At 36.5% G+C, this 24,150-nt stretch overlaps 1 protein-coding gene and 1 long non-coding RNA gene across 10 annotated transcripts in view; both read right to left on the minus strand.

Annotated features, from left to right (window-relative positions):
- The window catches only part of LOC126725516 (regulator of telomere elongation helicase 1 homolog), a 117,708-nt gene extending 102,742 nt beyond the window's left edge, over positions 1 to 14,966 (minus strand). For 3 of the 8 annotated variants that reach the window (XR_007655475.1, XR_007655474.1, XM_050430279.1), the window contains exons 1-10: positions 14,755 to 14,963; positions 13,764 to 14,020; positions 13,468 to 13,616; positions 11,248 to 11,329; positions 10,942 to 11,089; positions 10,548 to 10,704; positions 3,942 to 4,225; positions 3,735 to 3,780; positions 533 to 674; positions 301 to 455 (exon numbers count right to left, since the gene is read on the minus strand). Coding sequence is in view for 6 of the 8 variants with exons in the window: in XM_050430279.1 (XP_050286236.1) it covers positions 301 to 455; positions 533 to 674; positions 3,735 to 3,780; positions 3,942 to 4,225; positions 10,548 to 10,704; positions 10,942 to 11,089; positions 11,248 to 11,329; positions 13,468 to 13,616; positions 13,764 to 14,020; positions 14,755 to 14,856 (1,522 nt within the window). In the remaining 2 variants the exon portion in view is untranslated. Of the gene's footprint in view, positions 1 to 300; positions 456 to 532; positions 675 to 3,734; positions 3,781 to 3,941; positions 4,226 to 10,547; positions 10,705 to 10,941; positions 11,090 to 11,247; positions 11,330 to 13,467; positions 13,617 to 13,763; positions 14,021 to 14,754 lie in introns of all 8 variants that reach the window. The other 5 variants (XM_050430282.1, XM_050430281.1, XM_050430284.1 and 2 more) reach the window with 3 other exon arrangements.
- Positions 14,967 to 17,487: 2,521 nt separating this feature from the next.
- Positions 17,488 to 20,891, minus strand: LOC126725524 (uncharacterized). Of its 2 annotated transcripts, none has more exons than XR_007655485.1 (4): positions 20,716 to 20,891; positions 19,926 to 20,321; positions 19,712 to 19,843; positions 17,488 to 18,039 (listed from the first exon to the last, which is right to left on the minus strand). It is a non-coding gene; the product is annotated as an uncharacterized LOC126725524 (long non-coding RNA). The 2 variants fall into 2 exon arrangements; XR_007655486.1 differs by having other exon boundaries at positions 19,926 to 20,303; positions 20,716 to 20,890.
- Between the last annotated feature and the right edge of the window lie 3,259 nt (positions 20,892 to 24,150).

Here is a 24,150-nt window from a genome sequence, read left to right on the forward strand (position 1 = left end):
GATATGAATGAAAAGTTCTATTGAAACCTCACTGTACTACCAATATATCTTTTACACATCAACTGTGAGTTATCAACATGCCAAAGCTATTTAACATATCCCATACAGATATGTTAGTTGAATATCAAATAATCCCACCTTTTAACTAGGGACCATGCATTCTAAGATTTCCCTTCATTAAATAAACAATAAACCTTTTACATTTATCAAAACAGGCGGTGTTTGGATCATTGGCGTCATAATAAGTAACAACACCTTCAGCCTATGAAAAGCAGCATTTGTAGTGGTTATCTTACATACCAATAGCATTTCCAAGCTCTTGCTTGTATTCTACAGAATCACGGTTCCGGTAAGAAGAATTGAAAGAGCAACTAGAAGGGCCAGCTGATACAACTCCAGCCCATATCTGACTTGGGGTGATGACGTGAGGATTTTCCAACCGAACAGGAAATTCTCTGAATAACCAATATTGCATTTTCTATTTAGAAATTGCGAAACATGGAATAACCTAATTAGCATAAGAGTCACTTACAATTTCAGTTCCTGCGCAAATGAATCCATGGGAGACAACGTCCCAGATGTCAATATGATTGAGCCCACATCCAACTTGTGGAATTCTTCCAAGGCAATTCCTGGATTGAAACACCACCAGCTGAGAGTCCTTGATGCCTTACCTGCAGAATCAAAACAAATAAAGATATATAAATTAGACTATGACAGGAAAGCATATGTTCAATCACACACTATGCCAATCTTTTGGAACGCACATTTGCACTAACTCACTGTAAATTGTGAATGACAATTAGGGATATCAGAATAATACATTCTTTCATTATCAAAAATTTTATTGAAAAAAAGGAACTACCTCATCCACACTTGGTGATAACGTGAGATAGCTCTACAGAATTACAACATATACGAATTACAATCTGAGATTTAGAAAATCAATAAAATTAATTATAGATTGAAATTCTCTATGACCCAAGAAATTAGATTACTTTCCTCCATCCAGTTAGAAGATCAAACACACATTTTGGCAGAACCAATTCCACCCCAACTACAAAGAAAATGAAGCCACAGAGATTGTAAGTGACTTCACAACATAGAAACAAGTGGTCCAGTCTCCCAATTACACTTGTACATGTAACACCATTCTACCATAGGAATACCTCTCCTCATTAGACTCACCAAGTCCACATCTTCCCCCATGTCACCATAGCAAATCACTAGAGCCTATCAAGACCTCATAATAAGACAGAACATCAAAATCTTCTGTTGCTGTTCAACATCCACCTTGTTCAATCTGGACCAGCCCTATTTGGGATGTTGGAATACAAAATATCAAAGAAACCACTGACTCTAACTCCCAGTCATTGAAATCACAAATAAACTTAATATTCCAAGAGTGGGTCCTACCTTCTTGCCTTCTAAACAAAAATGAACTGAGGCTTCCTTATCTTCAACAATCACATGTAACTCTGGGTATAGCTCTCTCAAAAAGATTTATCCATGCCACTTATTGTGTAAAAACCTCACATTTAACATCCCCAACATCATATTTTACAACCTCCACAAATCTATCCCAAGCTGCTCTTACACTCCTCCATAAGCTACAACCATGCACACCTCTTACCTCTTTCATTGACCATCAATGTAACAACTCAAGGAAAAGCGCGTCACATCTGCGCTATACCTCAAAAGAACTAGTCACAATTGAGGCTCTTTATAGTTATTAATAAAGCCCAGTTCAACCTAGTATATGCCCAATGTGAGACTTATCACACACCACACACATTACACAATCAATCAAATTGGGGCATCATAATCTCCCCCACTTAAATCTCTAACGTCCTCGTTAGAGCTCAATATGTGGGGTAGTGTCTCTGAGCCCACACGGGGTTACCGAGCCGACTCTGATACCATACACTGTCACGACCCAAATCCATGGAATATGAATTTGAAATCACTTGGTTTTAAACAAATTTAAAGATCAAGAACCATTTTTAGAAAACTTGTCTTGAAACTCAATTCTTTTCTGAAAATAGTTTAGTTTAGAAATCATCTTTTAAATGAGATTCGAATGTTCAAAACGTTATTTAGAATTCAAAGTTTCTCTTTAAAACATTATTTAAGGTTGAAGTTTCTCTTTCAATGATGTAAAAATGCTTTTGATAAACATTAGATAATGTAAGCTTAAAAACGTAACTTTTGAAAACCTTTGACTTCTAAGAACCTAAAGAACAAGACTTGTGCATATTATACATAATTACTTACAGCACTTGAATCACTCTGAAAGTCCAACCGAAACAACCTCCAAAAATCTCAAAACACTCTTAAATAGGACCTATAATCAACCATGGAAATTACTTAATATCCTCCACAAAATATAAAGCTTATCGAATTATACAAACTGACTCACTAGGAAAATATTTTGCTGAACTAAATGATAACACTGATGCAAAGCATCTCTACCCAAAAGTATGTTTCCTTGAATTTATCAAAACTCAAAAGCAACAGCCAATACTTTAGGTTTTAATATATGTCCTAAACAAAAAGTAAAACCTTAAACATGAATTAGGCTCTATAACCATGACTTTGTTCTAAAATACACACTATGGGCAAACCTAGGATTTAAGTTAATATATATAACCCCAAAGAAAACGTTAAAGCCACCTAATATATATAACCACAAACAGCCATCCTAATATATATATAACCACAATTGAAAAGGTGAAAGCCTCATGACTAAAGATTTGATCCATGACTTGTTCAAGGATATACACAGTGGCCAATTCTAGAATTTAATATATATATGTCTCTCAATGGGTTTAATAGCATATAACCCCAATAAAACATGGTGAGCAAAACTATATGACTTGTTCATGGATTTAATATATATACGTCCCAATGAAAAAAACGTGAAATCCATATTCATGATTTTATAACTTTGGCTTTTGTTCTAGAATACAACAGTGGCAACCTAGGATTTTATATATATAATTCCAAATGAAAACACAGTTGGCAACCTAGGATTTAAGCACTAACATAATAGTGTAAATCATATCCTAGGAAAATACCTCTTTAAACAATCTACACATCCCTAACGTTTTCCATGATAAAATTCTAAACCTTTAATTCTTTGTTTCTAACAGTGAGAAATCATATCTTGAACAATTTGGTTGCCTCTTCAATTGTATGTGTTCTAAACTCCAAGTGAAAAAATACACCTCCTAACTTCCTTAGTGGTGAAACCCTTCTTATAAAAACCCTAATTTATCTCTTCCTCTACCTTATATTTAACACATCAGAGGTGTGAGCTTAGTGGGGTAGTGGGCTGCAATTTCTAACAAAAGTACTTATGGGCCATCAATTTTATATATATATATATATATATATATATAATAACCTCAAATAAAGATATGCGGGGTATCACAATCAACCCCATTCTTCACCAAAATATTTCAATAAAACCACCCTCTCCACAAACGAGTCTTTTCCTCTCTAAAAAGCCACAACCATTCACCCAACTAGGCTTGGTTAAAAGTGCTCAACCTACGCACACCCCATCCTGCATTACGCATGGGATATTAAATTTAATACTTCAATAATGCAAATGAGATATTATGGATTAATAAGCCAAAAATGAAGAGATCAAGACATAATAGAGAATGACAATACACACACACATAATAAATCAGATCTATCCCAAACAACAGCAAGTATCTCCAAATTACCCTTTAAGCCATCTGCAGCACTTGCTTCAACTTCCTGCACATGAACCTATAATGAAAAAAAAGGGGGAAGGGGGGGTGGGGGGTTCCAATTCAGATACGTATATAGCAAAATGAAGATACACAATATGGAAACATGCACACTTTAAAAGCAACAGCCAAAAAAATTTTGAAATCAATCTCACCGTTGTCCTATTCAATTCTACTTACACGATAAAATTTTGCATGAGCATTGCCCTTATCTCTAAAAATTATATGAAGAATTTCATTAATGCTTTCCAGCCTGCAAACAGTCCCCTTTGCGTTGTTATGGTTTTCTTCCTCAAGAAGCACAGCAGCATCATCAATTATATTAGTGAGCATAGAGGTAGTTTCATGCGTGACATTTAGATCAGCAAGTAGTTCATAGATGTAAGGCCCAGGCCTAGTAAATCCCATTTCTTTGGACTGAATGGGCACTTCAGCAATCCGCTTCTCAAGCTTTAAAAGAAGTGCTGCAAGATATGCATTATTAGCTCATAACAAACACGACTAAGTAGAGTATGAATACTAGAGCTCCCATCAAAAATACTGATAACGTTCTGTAGAAAGCTAACTTAAACTTTACAACACAATGAAAGTCTCACATGCATGTGATTGATTACAAGGAAAAATACTAAGAGAACCTCTCTCTCACTTTCTCTCTAAGTTCTGCTATGGAGGCCAAGGTTCCCTCGAAGTAACCTACCAAAATTCCCAAAATCATTCCAGTTCTTAACATCTTCTCCAATCTATACAAAATTTCAGTGCTTGTAATGGGGGGGGGGGGGGGGGGGGGGGGTGTACGTAGCTTCTTCATTGAGTCCAAATTTTTTCAATTAGTAGTAGAGGAAGGGGGTCGTTATTTCTTGTTAAGGATTTTTGAGAGGGGCAAATTCTGTATGAGATCAGTTTTTATGGGCAAGAATGCAGCACAATGGCTGATGTTTAACATTGAACATCTTGTTGTTGGTGAGAGTTCCAAACAGTTTGTCACTTTTAGAGAAGGTGACATTGCATTTACTCTCCAAAGGAGTTCCAACTCTTTTGGTCAGTTCTTGCTGTTGACTGAACTCAAAGCCGGTGGGTCTAGGAGGTCGCTTATTATACCGGAAGGTAAAGAGAGATTTGGTTGGAGGGCTTTTGGCCTGGAACTTAGAAAGCTGCTGAATCCTTCTCAATATGCAGTGGGTGGAGAAGGTCTTCCTAAGTTCATTCCTCAGATGCGGAGGTTTAACTTGGAGGCTCAAAACTCTTGCACTTTTGCTGAAGTTGTGCAAGGCATTCACGGTAGAACAGAGGATAGAAAGCAGTCAAACCAACTAGGATTTACAGTCAAGGGGAAAAAATCACAGTTAGGAGAGGAGAAGACGGGGATGAATCTGAGACTTACAAGTGCAAAAACAGGGGATTTTCCGGTGGGTAAGTCTGATAAGTTGGAGGTGGTGGGAGGGGTGAGGAGGGAGCATTGCATTAATGAGGTGGTAGAGGTAGGTGAGCAAAATTTGACAGACACTAGGATACGTTTCCCAAATCTGAATTTGAATTCTAAAGCTTATGGAAAGGGGAAGAGGAGTGATTTCAGGAGATCTTACTGGACTGACAGAAGTCTTGTCGTGGTAGTTGACGTGATAGGGAGGAGGCGGGTTTCCTGGATTAGAAAGAAAGAAGGAGACATGAAGATCAAAGGGGACTCACGGGCAGTGGGATGGGATTGCAAAAAAGATGCATCAAAGGCCCTTTTATGGGTTTCACAGGGAACTAACCAGAATGTTGTAAAGCCTGTGATGGGCCTAGGAACTGGCCCAGTGTTGACCGACACAGGTGTGGGCCACTTTAACTCAGTTCTTTCAGGCCCAAGCACATTTGAAGTGGGCGAGAGCTCTTTGGTAGGAGAAAGGATATCAGCCCAGGCTCAGGTGTCTTCGACGCGCTCCATGGTCCATCTCCAGTCACTCGATCCTGAGCCAGAAGAGCTGGACCAGTGCGCAAAGCTTCCGGCGGAGGTCGACGGCCCTTTCTCCGCCGAAACAAGCTCCAGCGAGCCCAGGTTGCCTCTGGGTAAGGCCGATGGCCTCTCCTTTGCCGGAACCAGCTCCGGCGAGCCCAGGTTGCCTCTGGGTAAGGCCGATGCCCTCTCCTCTGCCGGAATCAGCTCTGCTGGACCTTTGTTAACACCGGGTAAGGTCGCCGGCCCCTTCTCTGTCGGAAATAGCCCCGGTGAACCCTTGGTGTCACCGGGTAAGTCAGTTAAGGTGTTTTTGCGGTCATCGGTTGAAAGTTTTTTAGCGGATTTCTTTTTGAGCTTATCTCTGGCTGGGCTTGTGGTTTTGGGTGACAAAGATGGGGTTGAAGGTGGCTGGGTCAGTTGTGCCAACGTTAGGCCGGAAGCTGTCCTTGATCTTGAACAATCCAGCTTAACGGTGTTACCCACCAAGGCACTGTGTGGTGTCCCTGGGGTGAGTGCTTTGGCGGAGGAAGGATTGAACAGTATGGGTTTGGGTGGAGAGGACAGTTTTTCTATGCCTCTGTTGGCAATCACTCCCTTTGGGTTACCTTCGCCAACTGACTTGAATTGTGGTAATGAGACAGTGGAGTGTGTGAATATGTTGGATGTTTCTAGATGGGTGAAGAGCAGACTTCCCGGTTTTAGTAAACTGGTGGGGCTGCCTTTGAGCCGACATGAGGAGCTATGTATTGCCTTGTTACAAAAGATTGAGAGGGAGACGGAGGCTGCCAAGGTGTTGAACAGGAAAGTTTCAGTTTCTAGAAAAGTTGTCATCTATAAGGATAAAGGGAAGAGAGAGCTAAGGAATTTGCAATCTTCGGTTAATTATGATGGTAGGTAGTGTGTTGGCTGCTGAGCTAACTTATCAGCTAGGGGTTTCTTGTCTTTATGAATTTAAAAATTCTTTCTTGGAATGTTAGAGGGCTGAATGATTGTCGGAAACGTTCGATAGTGAAAAATCTTTTGCGTGAGTGGAAGTGTGATGTGATATGCCTTCAGGAAACTAAGCTTTCTGGCCTGGACAGACAGATGGTTGGCAGCTTGTGGAGTTGTCCTTTTGTGGATTGGGTGGCTTTGGATGCTATCCAGACAGCCGGTGGGGTGTTGATGATGTGGGATAGTAGGGTTTTAGAGAGGTTGGAGTTTTTGGTGGGTTCTTTTTCTGTGTCTATTCGGTGGCAAGGGGTGGGGGACGGTTTTAGTTGGGCGTGTTCTGGGGTCTATGGCCCAGTTGATAACAATGCGAGGGGGCTAATGTGGGACGAGTTGGTTGGTGTTCAGCAGTACTGGAACGTCCCTTGGTGCTGCATTGGGGATTTTAATATTGTTCGTTTCCCTAGTGAACGGTTGGGTAATTCTCGTCTTACTCCGGCAATGGAACTTTTTTCAGAGTTCATTGAGGATCTTAATTTGATAGACTTGCCTCTGGAGGGAGGGCGCTATACTTGGTCTAGCAGATCAGAGCAGCCTTCGATGTCTAGGATAGACAGAGTCTTGGTATCTCCTGATTGGGAGGAGCGTTACCCGGATGTGATCCAACGGATTTTACCTCGCCCTGTTTCAGACCATTTCCCTATTCTAGTGGAGGTTGGGGGAATGGCGAAAGGGAAAAGCCCGTTTAGGTTTGAGAATATGTGGTTAAAGACGGCTGGGTTTACTGATAGAGTGCATTCTTGGTGGAATCGACATTCATTCTCTGGTACTCCTAGTTTTGTATTTGCCAAAAAGCTAAAGGCTTTGAAAGAAGATATCATTCAGTGGAATCGTTTGGAGTTTGGTCATGTCGGACGCAAAAAGACTCAACTATTAGAGGCTTTGAAATTATTAGATGCCAAGGAAGGGGAGTTTGGCCTCTCTGACGCAGAATCTAGAGAGAGAGAGCTGTGGTGAGATCTGAAGTAGAGAATCTTCTCTCCTTGGAAGAAATCTCATAGAGACAAAAATCTAGGATGTTATGGATAAAGGAAGGAGATAATAATACTAAATTCTTCCATAAGGTGGCTAACTCCCATAGAAGGTTTAATCATCTGAGTACTTTGGAGGTGGATGGGGTGATTTATGAGGAGGAATCTGAGGTGGCTACTCAGGTAGTAAACTTTTATAAAAATCTGTATAAAGAGACAGAGGAGTGGAGGCCTTTTGTGGAAGGTTTGGAGTTTGATCAGATAGAGGAGTCAGAGAGGGGTTGACTTGAAAGGAGATTTGAGAGGGAGGAGATTCTTCTAGCTGTTAATGAGTTGGCCGGAGATAAAGCTCCAGGTCCAGATGGTTTTTCTATGGCTTTTTTCCATCATTGTTGGAGAGTGGTGGAAAGTGATGTTCTAGCAGTTTTTGAGGAGTTCTATAATCATAGTAAGTTTGAGAAATCTTTGAACGCTACCTTTATAGCCCTGATTCCTAAGAAGAATGATGCTTCCAATATTCGAGACTTCAGGCCTATTAGCTTGGTGGGGAGCTTGTACAAGATTTTGTCCAAGGTTCTGGCAAACCGCTTGAAACTGGTCTTAGATCAATTGATTTCTGAGTCTCAGAATAGTTTTGTGGGAGGTAGACAGATTCTTGACTCAGTTCTCATTGCCAATGAGTGTGTTGATAGTCGAGCGAAGAGTAAGATCCCGGGGGTCATTTGCAAGCTAGACATTGAGAAAGCTTACGATCATGTGAATTGGGAGGCCCTTCTAGATCTTTTGAAGAGAATGGGTTTTGGGGAGAAGTGGTGTAGGTGGATTCGCACTTGTATTTCTACTGTCCAGTTTTCTATTTTGATTAATGGGGCTCCAGCTGCCTTTTTTGGGAGCACGAGGGGTCTGAGACAAGGGGATCCGCTATCTCCATTGTTGTTCTTGGTCATGATGGAGGTCTTGAGTAGAATGCTGAAAAGAGTTGAAGGTGCTGGCTTAATCAGGGGTTTTAAGGCTGATGGAAAGCGGGGTGAAGGGGAATGTGTCTCGCATCTTCTGTTTGCGGATGATACTATTCTGTTCTGTGATGCGGAAATGGAACAGATCCTCCATGTGCGGATGCTTCTCCTTTGCTTTCAAGCTGTGACAGGTTTGAAGGTTAATGTCTTGAAAAGTGAGATGGTTCCTATAGGGGAGGTTAATAATGTTCATTCCTTCGCAGAGATTTTGGGTTGTCGGATTGGGTCTTTGCCTATGACCTACCTTGGTATGCCGTTGGGGGCTTCCCATAAGTCCCCTTCTATTTGGAATCCTATCTTGGAGAAAATTAATCGAAAGTTGGCCAGATGGAAGAAGCTGTATTTGTCAAAAGGTGGTCGTCTGACTCTTCTTAAGAGTTCGCTTTCTAGCCTTCCTACTTACTATTTATCTCTTTTTACCATCCCTTCGCATGTGGCTAAAAAGATTGAGAAGATTCAGAGGAATTTCCTGTGGGGGGATTCGAAGATGCATTTGGTGGGGTGGGATAAGGTGTGTGCTCCTAAGGCTAATGGTGGTTTGGGGATAAGGAAATTAACTACCTTTAATAGAGCCTTACTAGGAAAATGGTTATGGCGGTTTGGGGTTGAGGAGACTCGTTTTTGGAGGAGGGTTGTAGCTTTGAAGTTTGGGGAAGAGTGGGGGGGATGGGCTTCCAAGCTAGGTAGGGGTGTTCATGGTTGTGGTTTATGGAGAAGTATCCGAAAAGGTTGGGAGGTTTTTAGCAAGCATATCCGGTTTGAGGTAGGGGCAGGGAATAGAGTGAAGTTTTGGACAGATCAGTGGTGTGGGGATCTTCCACTCCATCTATCCTTCCCGGTAGTGTACCGGATTGCCACTAATAGAGAGGCATCTGTGGCCTCTTCTCTCGAACGGTTGGGGACCGAGACTCGGAGAAGCTGGAAGGTTTTGTTACTTAGGGATCCAAATGATTGGGAGATGGGAGAGGTGGATGAATTCCTTCATACCTTGGGTTCTAATTTACCTCAATCTGAGCAAGGCGACCGTATGATTTGGAAATTGTCGAAGAAAGGGGATTTTAACATCCGCTCTTTCTACGGTAGGCTTCGAAGTCCCTTGCCTATTTTCTTTCCTTGGAAAGGTATTTGGAAGGTTAAGGCTCCTACGCACGTCTCTTTCTTTGTTTGGACGGCAACTTGGGAGAAGATTCTTACAGGGGACATTCTGCGATGTAGAGGCTTTGATTTTGTTGACTGGTGCATTATGTGTCGTTGTAATGGGAAGACGGTGAATCATTTGCTTCTCCATTGTGAAAAAGCTTATAAGTTGTGGAGTTTGGTTTATAGATCTTTTGGGATTTCTTGGGTTTTGCCAAGGTCAGTTGCAGATACGCTTTTCGGCTAGTGGAATTGGCTTGGAAAGCACTCTTCTAGCATTTGGAATCTAGCTCCGCTGTGCCTAATGTGGAGTATTTGGAGGGAGCGAAATTGGCGTACTTTTGAGGACAGGGACAAATCCGATGACCAATTGCTTGCTTATTTTAGTGGCACTCTCTTTGATTGGTCTAGGGCTTGGGGACTCACCTCTAGTGATTCTCTCCCTTTGTTTCTTTGTTCTCTCCTTTGTAATTAGCTCTTTGCTGGTTTCTGTTTGTTTTTGTGTTTCGTTTCTTTTTTCTGTTTGTTTCTTCCTCTGTAATCTTTGCTCTGCCTTGTGTTTTCATGAGGTAGTTCTTGAATATACTTCTTTCTTATTTATCAAAAAAAAAAAAAATACTAAATAAAAGTAGGATCTAGATCGGCCAAATCACTCTCAAAAAAAAATGCCAGAATAGTGGCAATATTCTTTATAATAAAAATAAAAAAATAAAATAAAAGTTAATGAGTTTACCTTTAAGGATGGCAAAATTATCTGGATTCTGTGATTTGTCATTTGATTCTTCCCTCCTTGCTATAGAAAGGTCAATACAGTTTTTTGCTTCAGAAATACAAGCTGTTAGAAGCCAAGAAGGCAAGTCAAAAGAGGCTGCATCAGCACATAAGCTTTCCTGCATTATATTCACATTAAATAAGAAAATATCCAATGTAACAAATGAATCAAGTTGCTATTCTGCATAAATATCAATTACTTTTGGGTTTTTTTTTTTTTTTAAATCACTAACAAGTTTAAAGAGTTGATAGCCAACTGAGTAAGAAGAGAGACATTCAAAAACCAGCACATATAGTTCCAAAGTTATACAGACATTAGATTTCCTTTGTCACAGATTTCAATTATATTCCCTTACCAGATTGTGAGCTTCATCAAATATGAGAATACTGTTGTTCCAATCAACACCTAAAATTTTTCGAAGATTCCGATCAATAAGATAGTTATAAGGTGCAAATAATATATCAGCAACCTTGTGGAGCTCTCGTGATACATAATAAGGACACCTACAAGAAAGAAGTAGCATGTAAATAGGAGGCAAAACCCATACAACTAAAGTCCAAACAGCTGACTATGATATTTCTTTTTAAGGAAAAAAGGTATTAAGAAGCAAATTGTATATTAAAATTTTGGTGTAAATAAAGAAAACTTAAAAAGAACCTACGGCCCAAATCTTCTTCCAACATTGACCAAATCCTCAATGTCAATAGGTTCATCTCCAAGATGAGGATTTTTCTTCATGTAGTCTACAATAGAAGCACAGATCATGAAAGTTAAAAATAAAAACAAATGCTAATTACAATCAATCAATGGACTCTAGTAGATAATCAAAAAATAGAGATTATAATTTCCAACCCCTTCACAACCATTCAAAAGTAAGCATAGTAGTAGGAAAACCCCATGAATATAAACCTGACCGGGTTATTCAACTTAAACAAGATCTGACAACTTTATCCTCATCTATACATTCATTTTAAAAGTTTTCATGCATGAGAGAGAGAGAGAGAGAGGTTTCTTGTCAATATATTTTTTCTTTCTATTTTTTTTTTACTAGAGAAGAATCAGGAGTCCTTATATTTTTGCATCAGTTATGGACAAGCTTACGTGGCATTTTAATGATGAAATATTGAGGAAGGAGTCTACATGGTTTATCAATTTGTAAAAATAAAAATAAAAAATAAATAACATAAATAAGATAACTAGAGAGATAATGCATTGGGTGTTTTGAAACAATGAATTCCTCCGAAGCATATTGATTTCATAAAAAATATAACTAACGGAGTGCTAATTAGAGTGAAAGCTAGACAAGGAAATCAGTGGCAAAGCCAGGAATTTGTGTGGGAGGACCAATTGTGACAATTAAGTATTCTTTTCCTTTTTTTATACAATGTTCTTATCATATATTGTAGAATTGGGGGGAAAAATCCTTATAAATACAAATCTTGATGCAAAGGAAAATTTATATAACCCAATATATGTATTACAAAAAATATATATTTTACCAAAGCCTTGAAATGAGAGAATTTCAATATTTTCTTCTCCAATGTCAACCGAAGCTGGATATGAAAATTGAAATTAAGATGGTTTTTCTTTTTTTTGGGTTTTCAACACTAAGAAACTATAATAGCAGAGCCTTTTCTTGTGGTATACTAGTGTGCACTGCCTACTACCTTGAGTCTTGTCCCTTTTCATTTGTACCAGTGGGTGTGGTGTGTTGTGGGTTCGGTGTGTTGTGGGTTCAAAACAGTGAGAAAAAAACACATAAAAAGAAGAAATCTACAGCTACGGCCTACATGCAATAAAGCTTCTACTACAGCCTACATGCAAAAATAAGGTCTATTAGTGCCACTGCTGCATGCAAAACCCATTTTGATGAAAGAATGGTCTGCTACAAGCAAGACCATCTTGTTTTGGTTTGAAACAGATGAACGGTGGGGGTTCATTTATAAAAACAAACAAACAAATGGTTGGGATTAGACATGTTTTCTATAAAAAGAATGGGACTACCTTTTTCCATAAATCTGATGGTGGGAGGGACATTTTGATATGTGCTTATATAGGCATCCCATATAAGCACATATACTCAAGGATTTTTCTAATCCTTGGGGGGACATGGCCTGGTCTCCTGTGGCTCCACCACTGAAGGAAACACAAGCAAATTTTAAATTAGGATAACATTAAGGATCAGCATTGAGTATTAATCTTGTGTTGTTATTAATGAGCTTACTAGACCATCTCCAGGAAAGGTCTTGTGGTGCATGTTATATGCAAATATCATGATAGTGTACAAAACAAATTTTACAATGGAAGGGTTTGAGCTAACCCCGACAGTATGAATCATATTTCCAATGAATAAATTTTGTTTGGAAGCCTCTTTCCATGTCAAATCTCCAGATCAATTATCCAAAGAGCCTTACCCATGATTAAAAACGTGTGAACTGCCAAGCACCCCATACTGTAAGGGGTATGAGTCCCTTCTTACTAAATGTTACTTAAAATCCAATCAAAATACCACAAAAAATAAAATTCCTTCAACCTCATTTAAAGGCATTTATCAATGTCATAATGATCCAGGTGGAAACAAGAATTTGGAATCAACAACATAGTGATAGCAAAGGTAGTTATGCACCCAAAAGATGTTTGGTTCTAGACCATCTAGAATTCATTGTATCCAAATTATCATAGTTCATTCTCTTGATCTTTGAGCTGGAATCACTCTTCTATCCTTTACATGATATATGGTTTTATATTCAATCTCATGTTTCCAGAAGATAGTTGAGGTAATAGACCTTGCTTATAAATTCCCTTATTTTAGTAAGCCCAATTATATATGTATATATATGTATGAAGGGACAAACATGTGCTTAGATTTTAACAGAATTACCAGCAACTTGAGAATGATGGGCACAAGTACGCTTTCCACGCTTTCTACACAGCATACGGCAGGCATTTGTTTGTGTTTTTCCACGAAGCAAACTCACTTTATCATGAATGCACAATTGTTCACGAGATCCTAATACTACCATTTTGGGCCTGCATATATTAAACATTAGCAACATGGAACCTCCTCCCCTTGTGAGAGCAACATGGAAGGGGAGGCCATGGGGTGTAATTTATTAATATAAATCAAATATTTAGAATCTCACTGCAAGAGAGGTCAAACTATAAATCAACTCTGACCTGTAACAGGTTCTCTTTAATTCTTGAATAACTTGCCGGATCTGGCTGTGAGTGCGTGAAGCATAAACTATGGTGGGAAGTTTTGAGCGAGCACCCTGTGACGGAGAAACATCTGATATGCTACCTTCACTCTGACTGCTCCTTACTCCCATACCAGTTGAGAAACCCCCCAAACTCTTCCTCCAAGCAAGTGTGGCGCAGAGAAGACACAATGTTTTCCCAGTTCCTGTAGGGCTCTCCAACAGTGCATTGCATTTCTGCACATTGTATTAATAGAGATAAGAAACTATTAAAACTTTGTATCATTAAGTTAATAGATAATAGAATTGAGTATAGGCCTAGTGACACTATGCAGCTTATAGAGTACATATCAGACAATCCAAACCCATAGAGCTTCAGACTATATGTTACACTATTAACATCTTTTTATGATAATTAACAGTTAGAAAAATGCTTATATTGTTTTAGATCATATACTAGATATCTGTACACTTTTACAACAGAATTTACTTCAACGATTTTCTTCGGAGATTTATATTCCATTTCAAAAGGATTTCTACTTACATTATGCTTTAAGCATTAAACCCCACTTTGAACAACATACACTAATGTTCTATCATCTATGAGGAGTAAATTCAAGGGGGAGAATTTTATTTTTTTGTCCACAAGAATACAAAAACCATGAAGGCCTAATATACCCAATAACCACAATCTAACGAATCAAATACCAATTTAGTCCAAATAAATACTTACAAGTTTCTTAAACACAACCCCATTTCACAAAAACACCAAATTGATTAATTGAGTATCAAAAAAACACACAAAGCTACAGTCTTTCCCAGCTTCAGTCAACAAATTCAATTCTTTCTCCAAAAAACTTTTAAAAAAAAAAAAACGTTTTCTAAAAGCAAGAAAATCACTTTCACGCTACCATGACATGATACATACAGCAACCAAAACGGTGACGTTTGGGGGGATTGAAAAAGCTTACTTGTTGGAGAGACTGAATGACTTTTTCCATGTAAACAAGCTGAGAATCGTAGGCCTCGAATGGAAAATCCACATCGATGCCTCTGATTTTGTACGTCGGCATTTCTTATTTCTCCGTTCGGATTTTTTTTTTTTTTTTCTCGGGAATATTAGGGGAAATTTTCCCGAGAAAGAAAAAGTTGAGAACGTTGGGTTTTGATCTTAAAACCCTAGAAAATGAATGATATAAAAAAAGATGTAATAGGTAATGTGTTTTCCCGCCAACTTACATTGTAGTGTGAGGGGTACTGCTGATAAACGGTGTCGTTTGGGAATTGAATTTTCTTTTTTTCTTTTAGGGTAATATAATTTTTTTTTTTTTAATATAGAGATGATAGAAGTTTAATCTATGGATTCCTTTGCTAATTGCTCTTTATCATCAAGTTAAACATTAGATTTCTTGCTCGATGACAAAAGACTTTAGCAATTTTTTTTTACAAGAGATTTTAGCAATTGAATTAACTAAAACTCACTTATTGTATTATATAAAAATTATGTATGACAACATTTGATACAAAATTTTTTGTGAGTTAGTGTTTAGGGTAAACAGGGAACAATTTGGTATCTGACTTCTTAACTTGAAATCAACACAAAATGTCCTAATTTATATAGATAAATGTTAATTTTCATCAACACAATTTTGAATTTTATGTTCTATTTGTTTTGCTATAAAATATTTTTCCAAAATCATTTTCAGTATTTTGCCTTATTCATATATATTTACATGGTAGACTTATTGTAACTTTGATGCTATTTTACACAAGTTTAGCTAATTAATGTAGGTGATTTTTTTGGTTAAATGTACAAAATTGACCTCTTATGTTATTTTGCATTCAATGATGTTACTGTAGCATTCTATTTGATTTTCTTATTATTTTTTCTCTCTCATCTAATTATCTCTCCTCTCTCATTCAATTCTTTCTCTTCCTCTACCCTCTATCTCCTCTTATCTTCTCTTAAATTCAACAACTAATAAAACAAAATTTTCAAACTTAATTTAAATCTAGATCCCAAATTCGTCAAACCTCTCCTCAAAAAAAAAAAAAAAATCATCAAACTCATATAAATAATTAAACCCAAATTATAAAAGAAGAAGAAGTAGAAAATGCATAAATAATAGAAGAAGAAGAAGAAGAAGAAGAAGAAGAAGAAGAAGAAGAAGCAGCAACAATCCAGCAAAGAGCCCAAAATCATTGCCCACTGTATTGGAAAAATCTACCCAAAATCACTGCTCATAATCAAACTCAAATAGCAAAAGAAAAAGAAAAAGAAGAAGAAGAATAAAGAATAAGATGCCGAAGAAGAAAAAACGCAATAGGAGAAAGAAAGAAAAGAAGAAAGAAGGAAGAAGAAGAAGGAGAGAGAGAGAGAGAAAGGAGGAGGAGGTTTACCCAGTTATGGGTGTATTTTTTCGAGAGAGAGAGTTCAAAGAAGTAATTATTGGAGTGTGTGGTAACTGGTAAGGTGGTGGGACTGTGGATGGATAGGTGTGAAATAATAATAAAAACGTGAGAAAGTATTATTTAAATAAAGAAATGGTGTATTAAAAATAATTTGACGTGGATGTTTTTGAAAACTAGTTATATAAAATAAAAAAAATAGGTTTTTATACTAAAATAGAAGAAAAATTTTACTCATACTCATGGTAGTGCTCTAAGTGCTCTAAATATGAGTTTCTTGTAACATGTTATGAATCGCAAGTGAATGCAAAAATGTAGTCATTTGATTTTTAGAGGCCGTCTGGCGGAGCACACAATTCTCTCACTCTCAATTGTGTTCTACCCCTCTTTCCTTGCTTTCACATCTTCTACAATTTTCCATTGTTCTCTTACTTTAAGACATGCATTTTGTATATTTTAAAGTAAAATTATATTTTACCGTTTGTGGTTTGATTCGATCAAATTTCAGTCTATCAACTTTTAATTGCTCATTCTCAAAAAACTTTTAATTGCTAGATCTCTAAAGTTTGGTCTAAAATGAAATGGCAAGACTTCCATTGGTAAACCTCACAATAATTTCATTTAGGGGACAAAATATAGTAATTGAAAGTTTATATAAAAATAGCGAAAAGATGAATAATAGGGTAAACTAAAATAGGGATCAAAGGATTAGAAACATAAAAATCTAAAACATTGCATTACAAGTTACAACTACAAGTGCCATTCCAAATTCCAAGGGCCAAACTAGCAGCCATAATCAAATTTATTCATCTATGCAGTAAGCTAGCAGTCATAATCTAGAACCAGCTAAAAGCTTCCAATGGATCTAAGCTGTACGCTTCCTGTATTAATGGATATACTTAACTTTAAAAGGGTCATTGTAATTTGTAATGACAGATGACTTGAACATCCCAATTTGCTAAAAATAGAGCTTGCATCTCTATAAGGATGGACATCATGGTATCAAACACGATACCGTGTGCCAGATCCAACAACTCATTACAGTTGCACCATGCAGAACCTGAACTTTTTAGCAACAAAGGACTAAAGATTACTTATCAAAAAAAATAAAAATAATGATTGACATTCTTGCACGGCAAATCTTACAAGAATAAATATCAATAAGAAAGTCGACAAAATCATCACTGTGGACTTCAAGTGACAGAAAAAGATAACATAATGAAGCATGAAATCAAGCATACCATAACGTTTGAAAGAACACATTCCAGAAATTAATTGTGCAGAGCATACCAACATAAAAACAATGGCACTTAGGACCATATCAAAATGTATTTCTCTTGTTCTTCCCCTACAACTGTCAGGAAGACTACCAACAGTATATCTTGAAAACCCTCAAAAAATATATAAAAACCGGATACTGAAGATCCACCCTAATTAACTATAAAATTTGGCGGACCACCCACAACAGAAAAGGTTTCACAGACCTGAAAGAGGCGGACACACTCCAGATGCTTTCATAATAGGTCCAACCCCCAGTTTTTCCCTAGACTTAGAATCATAAAAGTACTTATACATAAGAACCAAATTCTTTCTTGAAAAACAAAACATTAAGAGGCAAGAACCACTTGAAAGGACCATGCGCAGAAGTTGTAGAAGTCTCCGTATCCATTGGTTCTGCAGAAGCCGATGTCTCAGCACTGCCATCTGCTGCCGGCAGTGCTGGCATTAGCATCAACTCCTTGAGGTTGCTGCTGCTCACTGGCCAAGGAGGTGGGGTTGGTGGGGCCTCAGGAGTAGCTGGCTTGGCTGGTGCTGGCCTTGGTTTCGTCATTATTGGTTTACAAAATCTGACCAAGAAAGTATACTTTCAATATCCTTCGAGAAGATTACTATATTTAAAGTAGGGAGGACAAGAAAGGTTCAAATTTCCAGGATTTAGGTTGGCAGCTGGGAAATAAATAAATTATGAAAACAATAAATATACTGACACATTATTTTTTGGCGAAACTACGTTGTTGGTCTCTAAAGTTTAGCTACTGAGCTCTATGAGTTCCTGAAGTTTGAAATGAGCACAATTGGTCCCTAAAGTTTCATAAATGAACACTATTGGTCCTTTTTTAACTTTTGTTAGTTTTCTTGCTTATGTGTCTAACGGAACATCATTTTTAAATGATGTGGCACCTTATTTTATAAAATTACACAACATTACACTTTGACCCAATCCAATTCAAACAAAATTACCCATGACATCCAGATCCAAACAAAACAAACCAAAGAAGATTTGAGAGAGAGAGAGAGAAAACACGATTTGAGAATCTCGATCTCTGCCTCCCACTGCTGATCCTTTAGAGCTCCATCCACCCTCCCCCCTCTGAAATCCTGCTATTTTCATTTCATGGTGGCCTCGAATTCTCCAATCGACCAATGAAAGTACTTTAAATGACCAATAACAAAATATAAGTTAAAAATGGATGAACCGAAAAGAATGAGACCTCTTTGTTCTACAGTTTAATCATATAAAATGCTTCTATTTGTATGATATCATGTGTCAAATTGTCAATGGCTAAAAGGTTTACAAAAGCAACAACAGCACAGTTGTTTGTCCTCTTCTTCTTCTTCATTTAATTTTTTTTATCATTTAAAAAATTTCTTTCTACGAGACAGTATCCTTCCAATTTTCATAATCATTTGGTTTTACCTGTGGTTTTGCAGATGTATTTGACATCAAATACTTTATTCCACAGATAAATGATTGATGAATGGTTTTGCAGATGTATTTGTTAAAGAGTTGCCACTAGAGGTTGCATCAAAAGAATGGGTGGGCGAAGCTCTATTAAATCAGTGAAGGGAGGTGGAGCCTAGAGATTATCAGATCATGTTTTCTCTCTCTCAGGTTGATCATTTGTTGTGTTTAGATTTGGGTGTGAATGGTTGATTTGGTTGAATTGGATGGACAAAAACACTTTAAACGGGTTCAGGTCAAAGTTTAATGATGGGTAATTTTTAAATCTAAAATAAGATGACACATCATTTAAAAAATGTCACATCATTATCCTGTTAGACACATAGTTAACAAGCTAATGGAAGTTAATAGAAGGACAAATAATGCTCATTTTTGAAACATTGGGGACTAATAGTGCTCATTTCAAACTTCGACTAACGGCGCTCAGAAGATAAACTTTAGGGACTAACATTGTAGTTTCACCTTTTTTTTTTCCCCACAACTGCTGAGATGACATGTTGTGATTGATGCACAATAGAACTAATATCAGTGGTGAGCCCAAGTGAAAGTGTACCAATCACAACTTACCACCTCAGTTAGTTGTGAAAAAAGTTGTCCCTAACATTACTCTTATGAAAGCAGCAACTAAATAATTAAAATATGACAAAATTAAAATCCAGAATCAAGACAAAGCAGAAAATTATAGTAATCTTGCAGAATTTTAACAAGGAAAGCTAAAATTAAATTCTTTCCAAACAAGGTAATTGGATTAAGAGGTATAAAGAAAGAAAAACTACCTGTCCAGTGTTTCAGTCTTCTTTAGCACATCAGCAGACAAGAAAACTGGATTCACATACTTAGGAAGCGAATCCTGTTGGAGCCTTTTTCTCTCTCAACCAAGCTTCTGCCTCTACACATTCATTTAGGACCTATAACATACAAAGTATAGTTTGAATTGTGAAGTTAGTTCTCTGTTAATACATGTGTACTAGAGATCAATACGGATATTACCTTCTCTTTTTCAGAGATGTCGATGTGATCAAATCTATGATCATTTGAAACTGCTGCTTCTCTGTAGCTATTAATGCAACGAACAAGCTGATCAATTACAGCTCCCGCTCCTCAATGGGATCACCATCTTGGCAATGTAAACGCCTTTGCACATCTACTGGAATCATTCCTCCAGCCCGGCAATGTAGCCACCTAAAGTCCAAAACTAAAAGCCAGATATTTTTTGCCACTAAGCATGCTACCTTGTTTCTCATGTCATAGACATAGGCCTCCTCAACAGCATTCTTCCTGTCATTTGTTTCTTCCATTACTCTATCTTGCAAAGCCATTCTCCAATGTCCTCCATAGACCAACTCTGCCTTTTAAAACAACAGTACTCTGCTGATGACAAAGCAACTGAGAACGGGAAGCTCTCGTTGACATTCAGATCAACAATAAAAAAAGTTTGATTAAGGTCTAATATGTTAAAAGTAAATAGGTACCCCCAGACGGATTACATGTATATAGGGCAGTTTCCCTGGGTTAAAACATAAGAGAGGAATAACATAAAAACCCCTTGAGGATGCCCCTTAAATCACTTTTGGCCCGTGAGTGACGATGATCCCCCGCTCGCATTAATTATTTTGTTAAGAGCGAGGACCCATTAATGGCCGAGATTAACCTATCAAAACTACATCCCCAAAAACAACACAATATTTATCAAAACCCCACAAAAAATTAAGATGTTATGTCATACTCGAAACGCATAAATAAAACAGGGTGTTAGTTAAGAAAGCCTTAGAATGATTACCTGGACTTGACTGTAGTGAAGAAGATGCGACCTTTCTCAAATAGTTAGAGCAGAAAGTAATCAGAGGTGCTGGCTAAACAGCTAGACAGCCCAAGGGGGGTAAGAGTGATCGGAGGAGAGAGAGATCAAAGTAACCTCGACAAAACTAGAAAGAGGGGGAGGGAGTTACGGCTATATATCTATATAAGGTTAGAAGTGATTAGGGTTTGTTCCAGTTTTAATTACCAAAAATACCCTATCTTTTCTTCTTTTTTTTGGGGTGGGGGGGAAAGGAACTTACTTCTTTAATAAAATAATTTTCGCCTAAATTTCAAAAGTTAATAAAAATTTGAACCCTAGGCTTGTCCCACACTCCACAAGCACTTATATTTGTGGAATAACTACCGTATACGGTAGTCTTTGCGTAACTCTCAAAACAAATACATATATATAAGATAAGAATTACTAGAGCTAAAAATTACAGTATAGTGATGAGGGGTATTGCTCATAAACAATGTTGTTTGAGAATTGACCTTTTTTTATACCATTTAATTTTAAGGTAATGTAAATATTTATATCTGCATATATTAAGAGAATTCAGAAAGTATTACTTTTTTCTCTGTAAAAAATACTCCTAAATTAATTAACCAACAACTTAAAAATTGGGTTAAAATAGTAAATTGGCAAAAGAAAGTTAATTATTGGTTTTTTTTTTTCAGTAAAAAATACCCCTACCTAAAACTTAAAAAAGGGGTTTAAATAGTAAATTGACAAAAATAATAAATTTCTACTTCTACGTTGAAATGTCTTACTGCTTCTAATAAACTCTTACTTTTATGTTAATTTAAATCCCTACTTCTACTCTCTAACTCCCTACAAAATAGGATCACTCTTTTGTTAGTTTTAAAACTTCTCCAATCTACGTATTCATCATTTTTTTTTTTTTTTTTGTGATTGAAAAAAGTAGAAATATCAAATTATAATAAATACATATTATTAATTTTTACCCAAAAAATATAAGAGCCTCATGTGCGTGCTTAGAGGCTAGTATATTTTTAATATAGAGATGGTAGAGTTTTAATCTATGCATCAAGTTGAACACTAATTTCTTGCTCGATGAAAAAAGACTTTAGCAGTTGAGTTAACTACAACTCATTTAGTGTATTATTTATATTACTATTTAAAAGGCTTCTCCTATTTGGGATATTCCTTTTTTTTTGTTCAAAAATGCCCCTGCACCCCTATGTTTAAGTAGAGGCAAAACTAAAGGACAATCCAGTAAAAATATAACTCTAACTCTCACTAAAATATTGCCTAAAAAATAAAATCACTCTCCTGTTAATTTTCAAATTTTTTTTATCCACTTATAATTTATATTTTCAAAATAAAAATTATATATATATATATAATAAAGACATAGACTTTTCTTTTTTTGCTATAAAATAGGATCACTAAATCCAAAAAAAGCCTCATTGCATGCCCAAAGCGCATGTAATGAAATTGGTATATATAATGGACAACAATGTTTGATATAAACTTTTTTGTGAGTTAATGTTTAGGGTTGATAGGGAACAATTTCATATTTGACCTACTTAACTTGAAATCAACACAAAATGTACTTATTCATGTAGATAAATATTAATTCCATCAACACAATTTTGAATTTTAAGTTTTTGTTAATAAAATAATTTTCGCCTCAATTTCAAAAGCTAATAAAAATTTGATCCCTTTGCGAAATTCTCAAAACAAATACATATATATATATATATATATAAAAGATAAGAATTGCTAGAGCTAAAAATTACGGTGTAGTGATGAGGGGTATTGCCCCATAAATGATGTCGTTTGAGAATTGACCTTTTTTTATACCATTAAATTTTAGGGTAATGTAAATATTTATATATATATATATATATATTCTTTTTTTTTAATATAGAGATGGTAGAATTTTAACCTATAAATTCCGCTTTATCATTAAGTTGTTAAATTTCTTACTCGATTAAAAAAAACTTTAACAATTAAGTTAACTATAACTCACTTAGTATAATTGTGGGTTTCAGTTAGCTCAACCGGTAACATCTCTAATGGTTGTATAAAAGATCTAGGGTTCAATTCCCGCCTACATTAAAAATTAGATTTTCAAAATAAAATTATATATATAAAATAAAAACATAGGTTTTTTTTTTTTTTTGGGCTATAAAAATAGGATCACTAAATCCAAAAAAACACAATTTTGGCTAAACTAACGAAGGGTGATTTTTTTGGGTTAAATATGCAAAACTGACCTCTTATGCAATTATCAAGAGCGGATGCCATAGATTGAAACTCTCTAAAAAAATAAGTTATCATCAGAAACAGACACAGTAGGTTGAAACTCTCTTAAATAAATAAATATATATATATATACACACACATATATATCTAATTTCTCTTTCCATCCACTTTTGGTGTCCTAGCCCTATATGGAAATTTTAGAGACGTCATAAGTTGAAACTCTCTCAAAAAATAAAAACCTATCTAATTTTCTTTCCATCCACTTCTGGTGTCCTAGCCTTATATGGGATAGCCCTATATGGGAATCTTAGACCTTTTATCCAATACCAAAAAGCTCTCTAGTCTTGACATAAAATTAGAGCTCTCTCTGAACAAACCTGAACACATCCCTTCTAACCTCAATCTCATCAGCAAGTTAGTAACTCCTAAACCAGCTAGTATAAAGTACAAACATAGTTAAAGATGTAATGTGTTTGAAGCATGGAAACCTTCCTTCCCTCTTAATGTTAAATGGGTGGAGAAAGACACCTACATGTTATGTTTCCAACATGAAGTTGACCTCTATAAAACTTTCCACCTTTGTGACTACGTCCATGGTCCATCAGAGAAGGTCAGTACCTTAGGTGCTATTCTTTGGGTTCCCCTTTTAACATTTAGCCATGTGGCTACTTAATTAAAAAATACACTTCCAACCTATGAGAAAAAATTCATATGACATAATTTTAAGATGGAAACCTAAAAAACAGCACCTAAGTACTGTACCTAAGTCTTGCTCGTGATTTATATAGTCTTTTTATATATGGTAAGTACAACATTGTATTGTTCAACTGAAATATTAAAAGGAGTGAGGTGTATCTCTCCAAAAAAGAAAAGAAAAAAAGGAGCAGAGTAAAAGAACATGATTAAAATCATTCTCAAGTTTACATGCTCATTCTCAACCCAAAAAAAAAAAAAAAAAAAACTTGCCTTTTACATTTTCATACCAAAATATTATTCACAATTATGTGCATGTGTAAAGGTTAATTTCTTAAAGTAGAGAAATATGAGAAAATTGTTGTTAATTTATTTGCCTCTTGATTCTCTTCAAATAATTCATTCTCGACTGTTTTGGATTATTGCAAGTGCCTACTAAAGAGGATCAATCATATATTCTTTGAGGCTAATAAATGTGCGAATGCTTTA

This window comes from Quercus robur, chromosome 5 (assembly GCF_932294415.1).
Source record: "Quercus robur chromosome 5, dhQueRobu3.1, whole genome shotgun sequence".
Taxonomy (NCBI): domain Eukaryota; kingdom Viridiplantae; phylum Streptophyta; class Magnoliopsida; order Fagales; family Fagaceae; genus Quercus; species Quercus robur.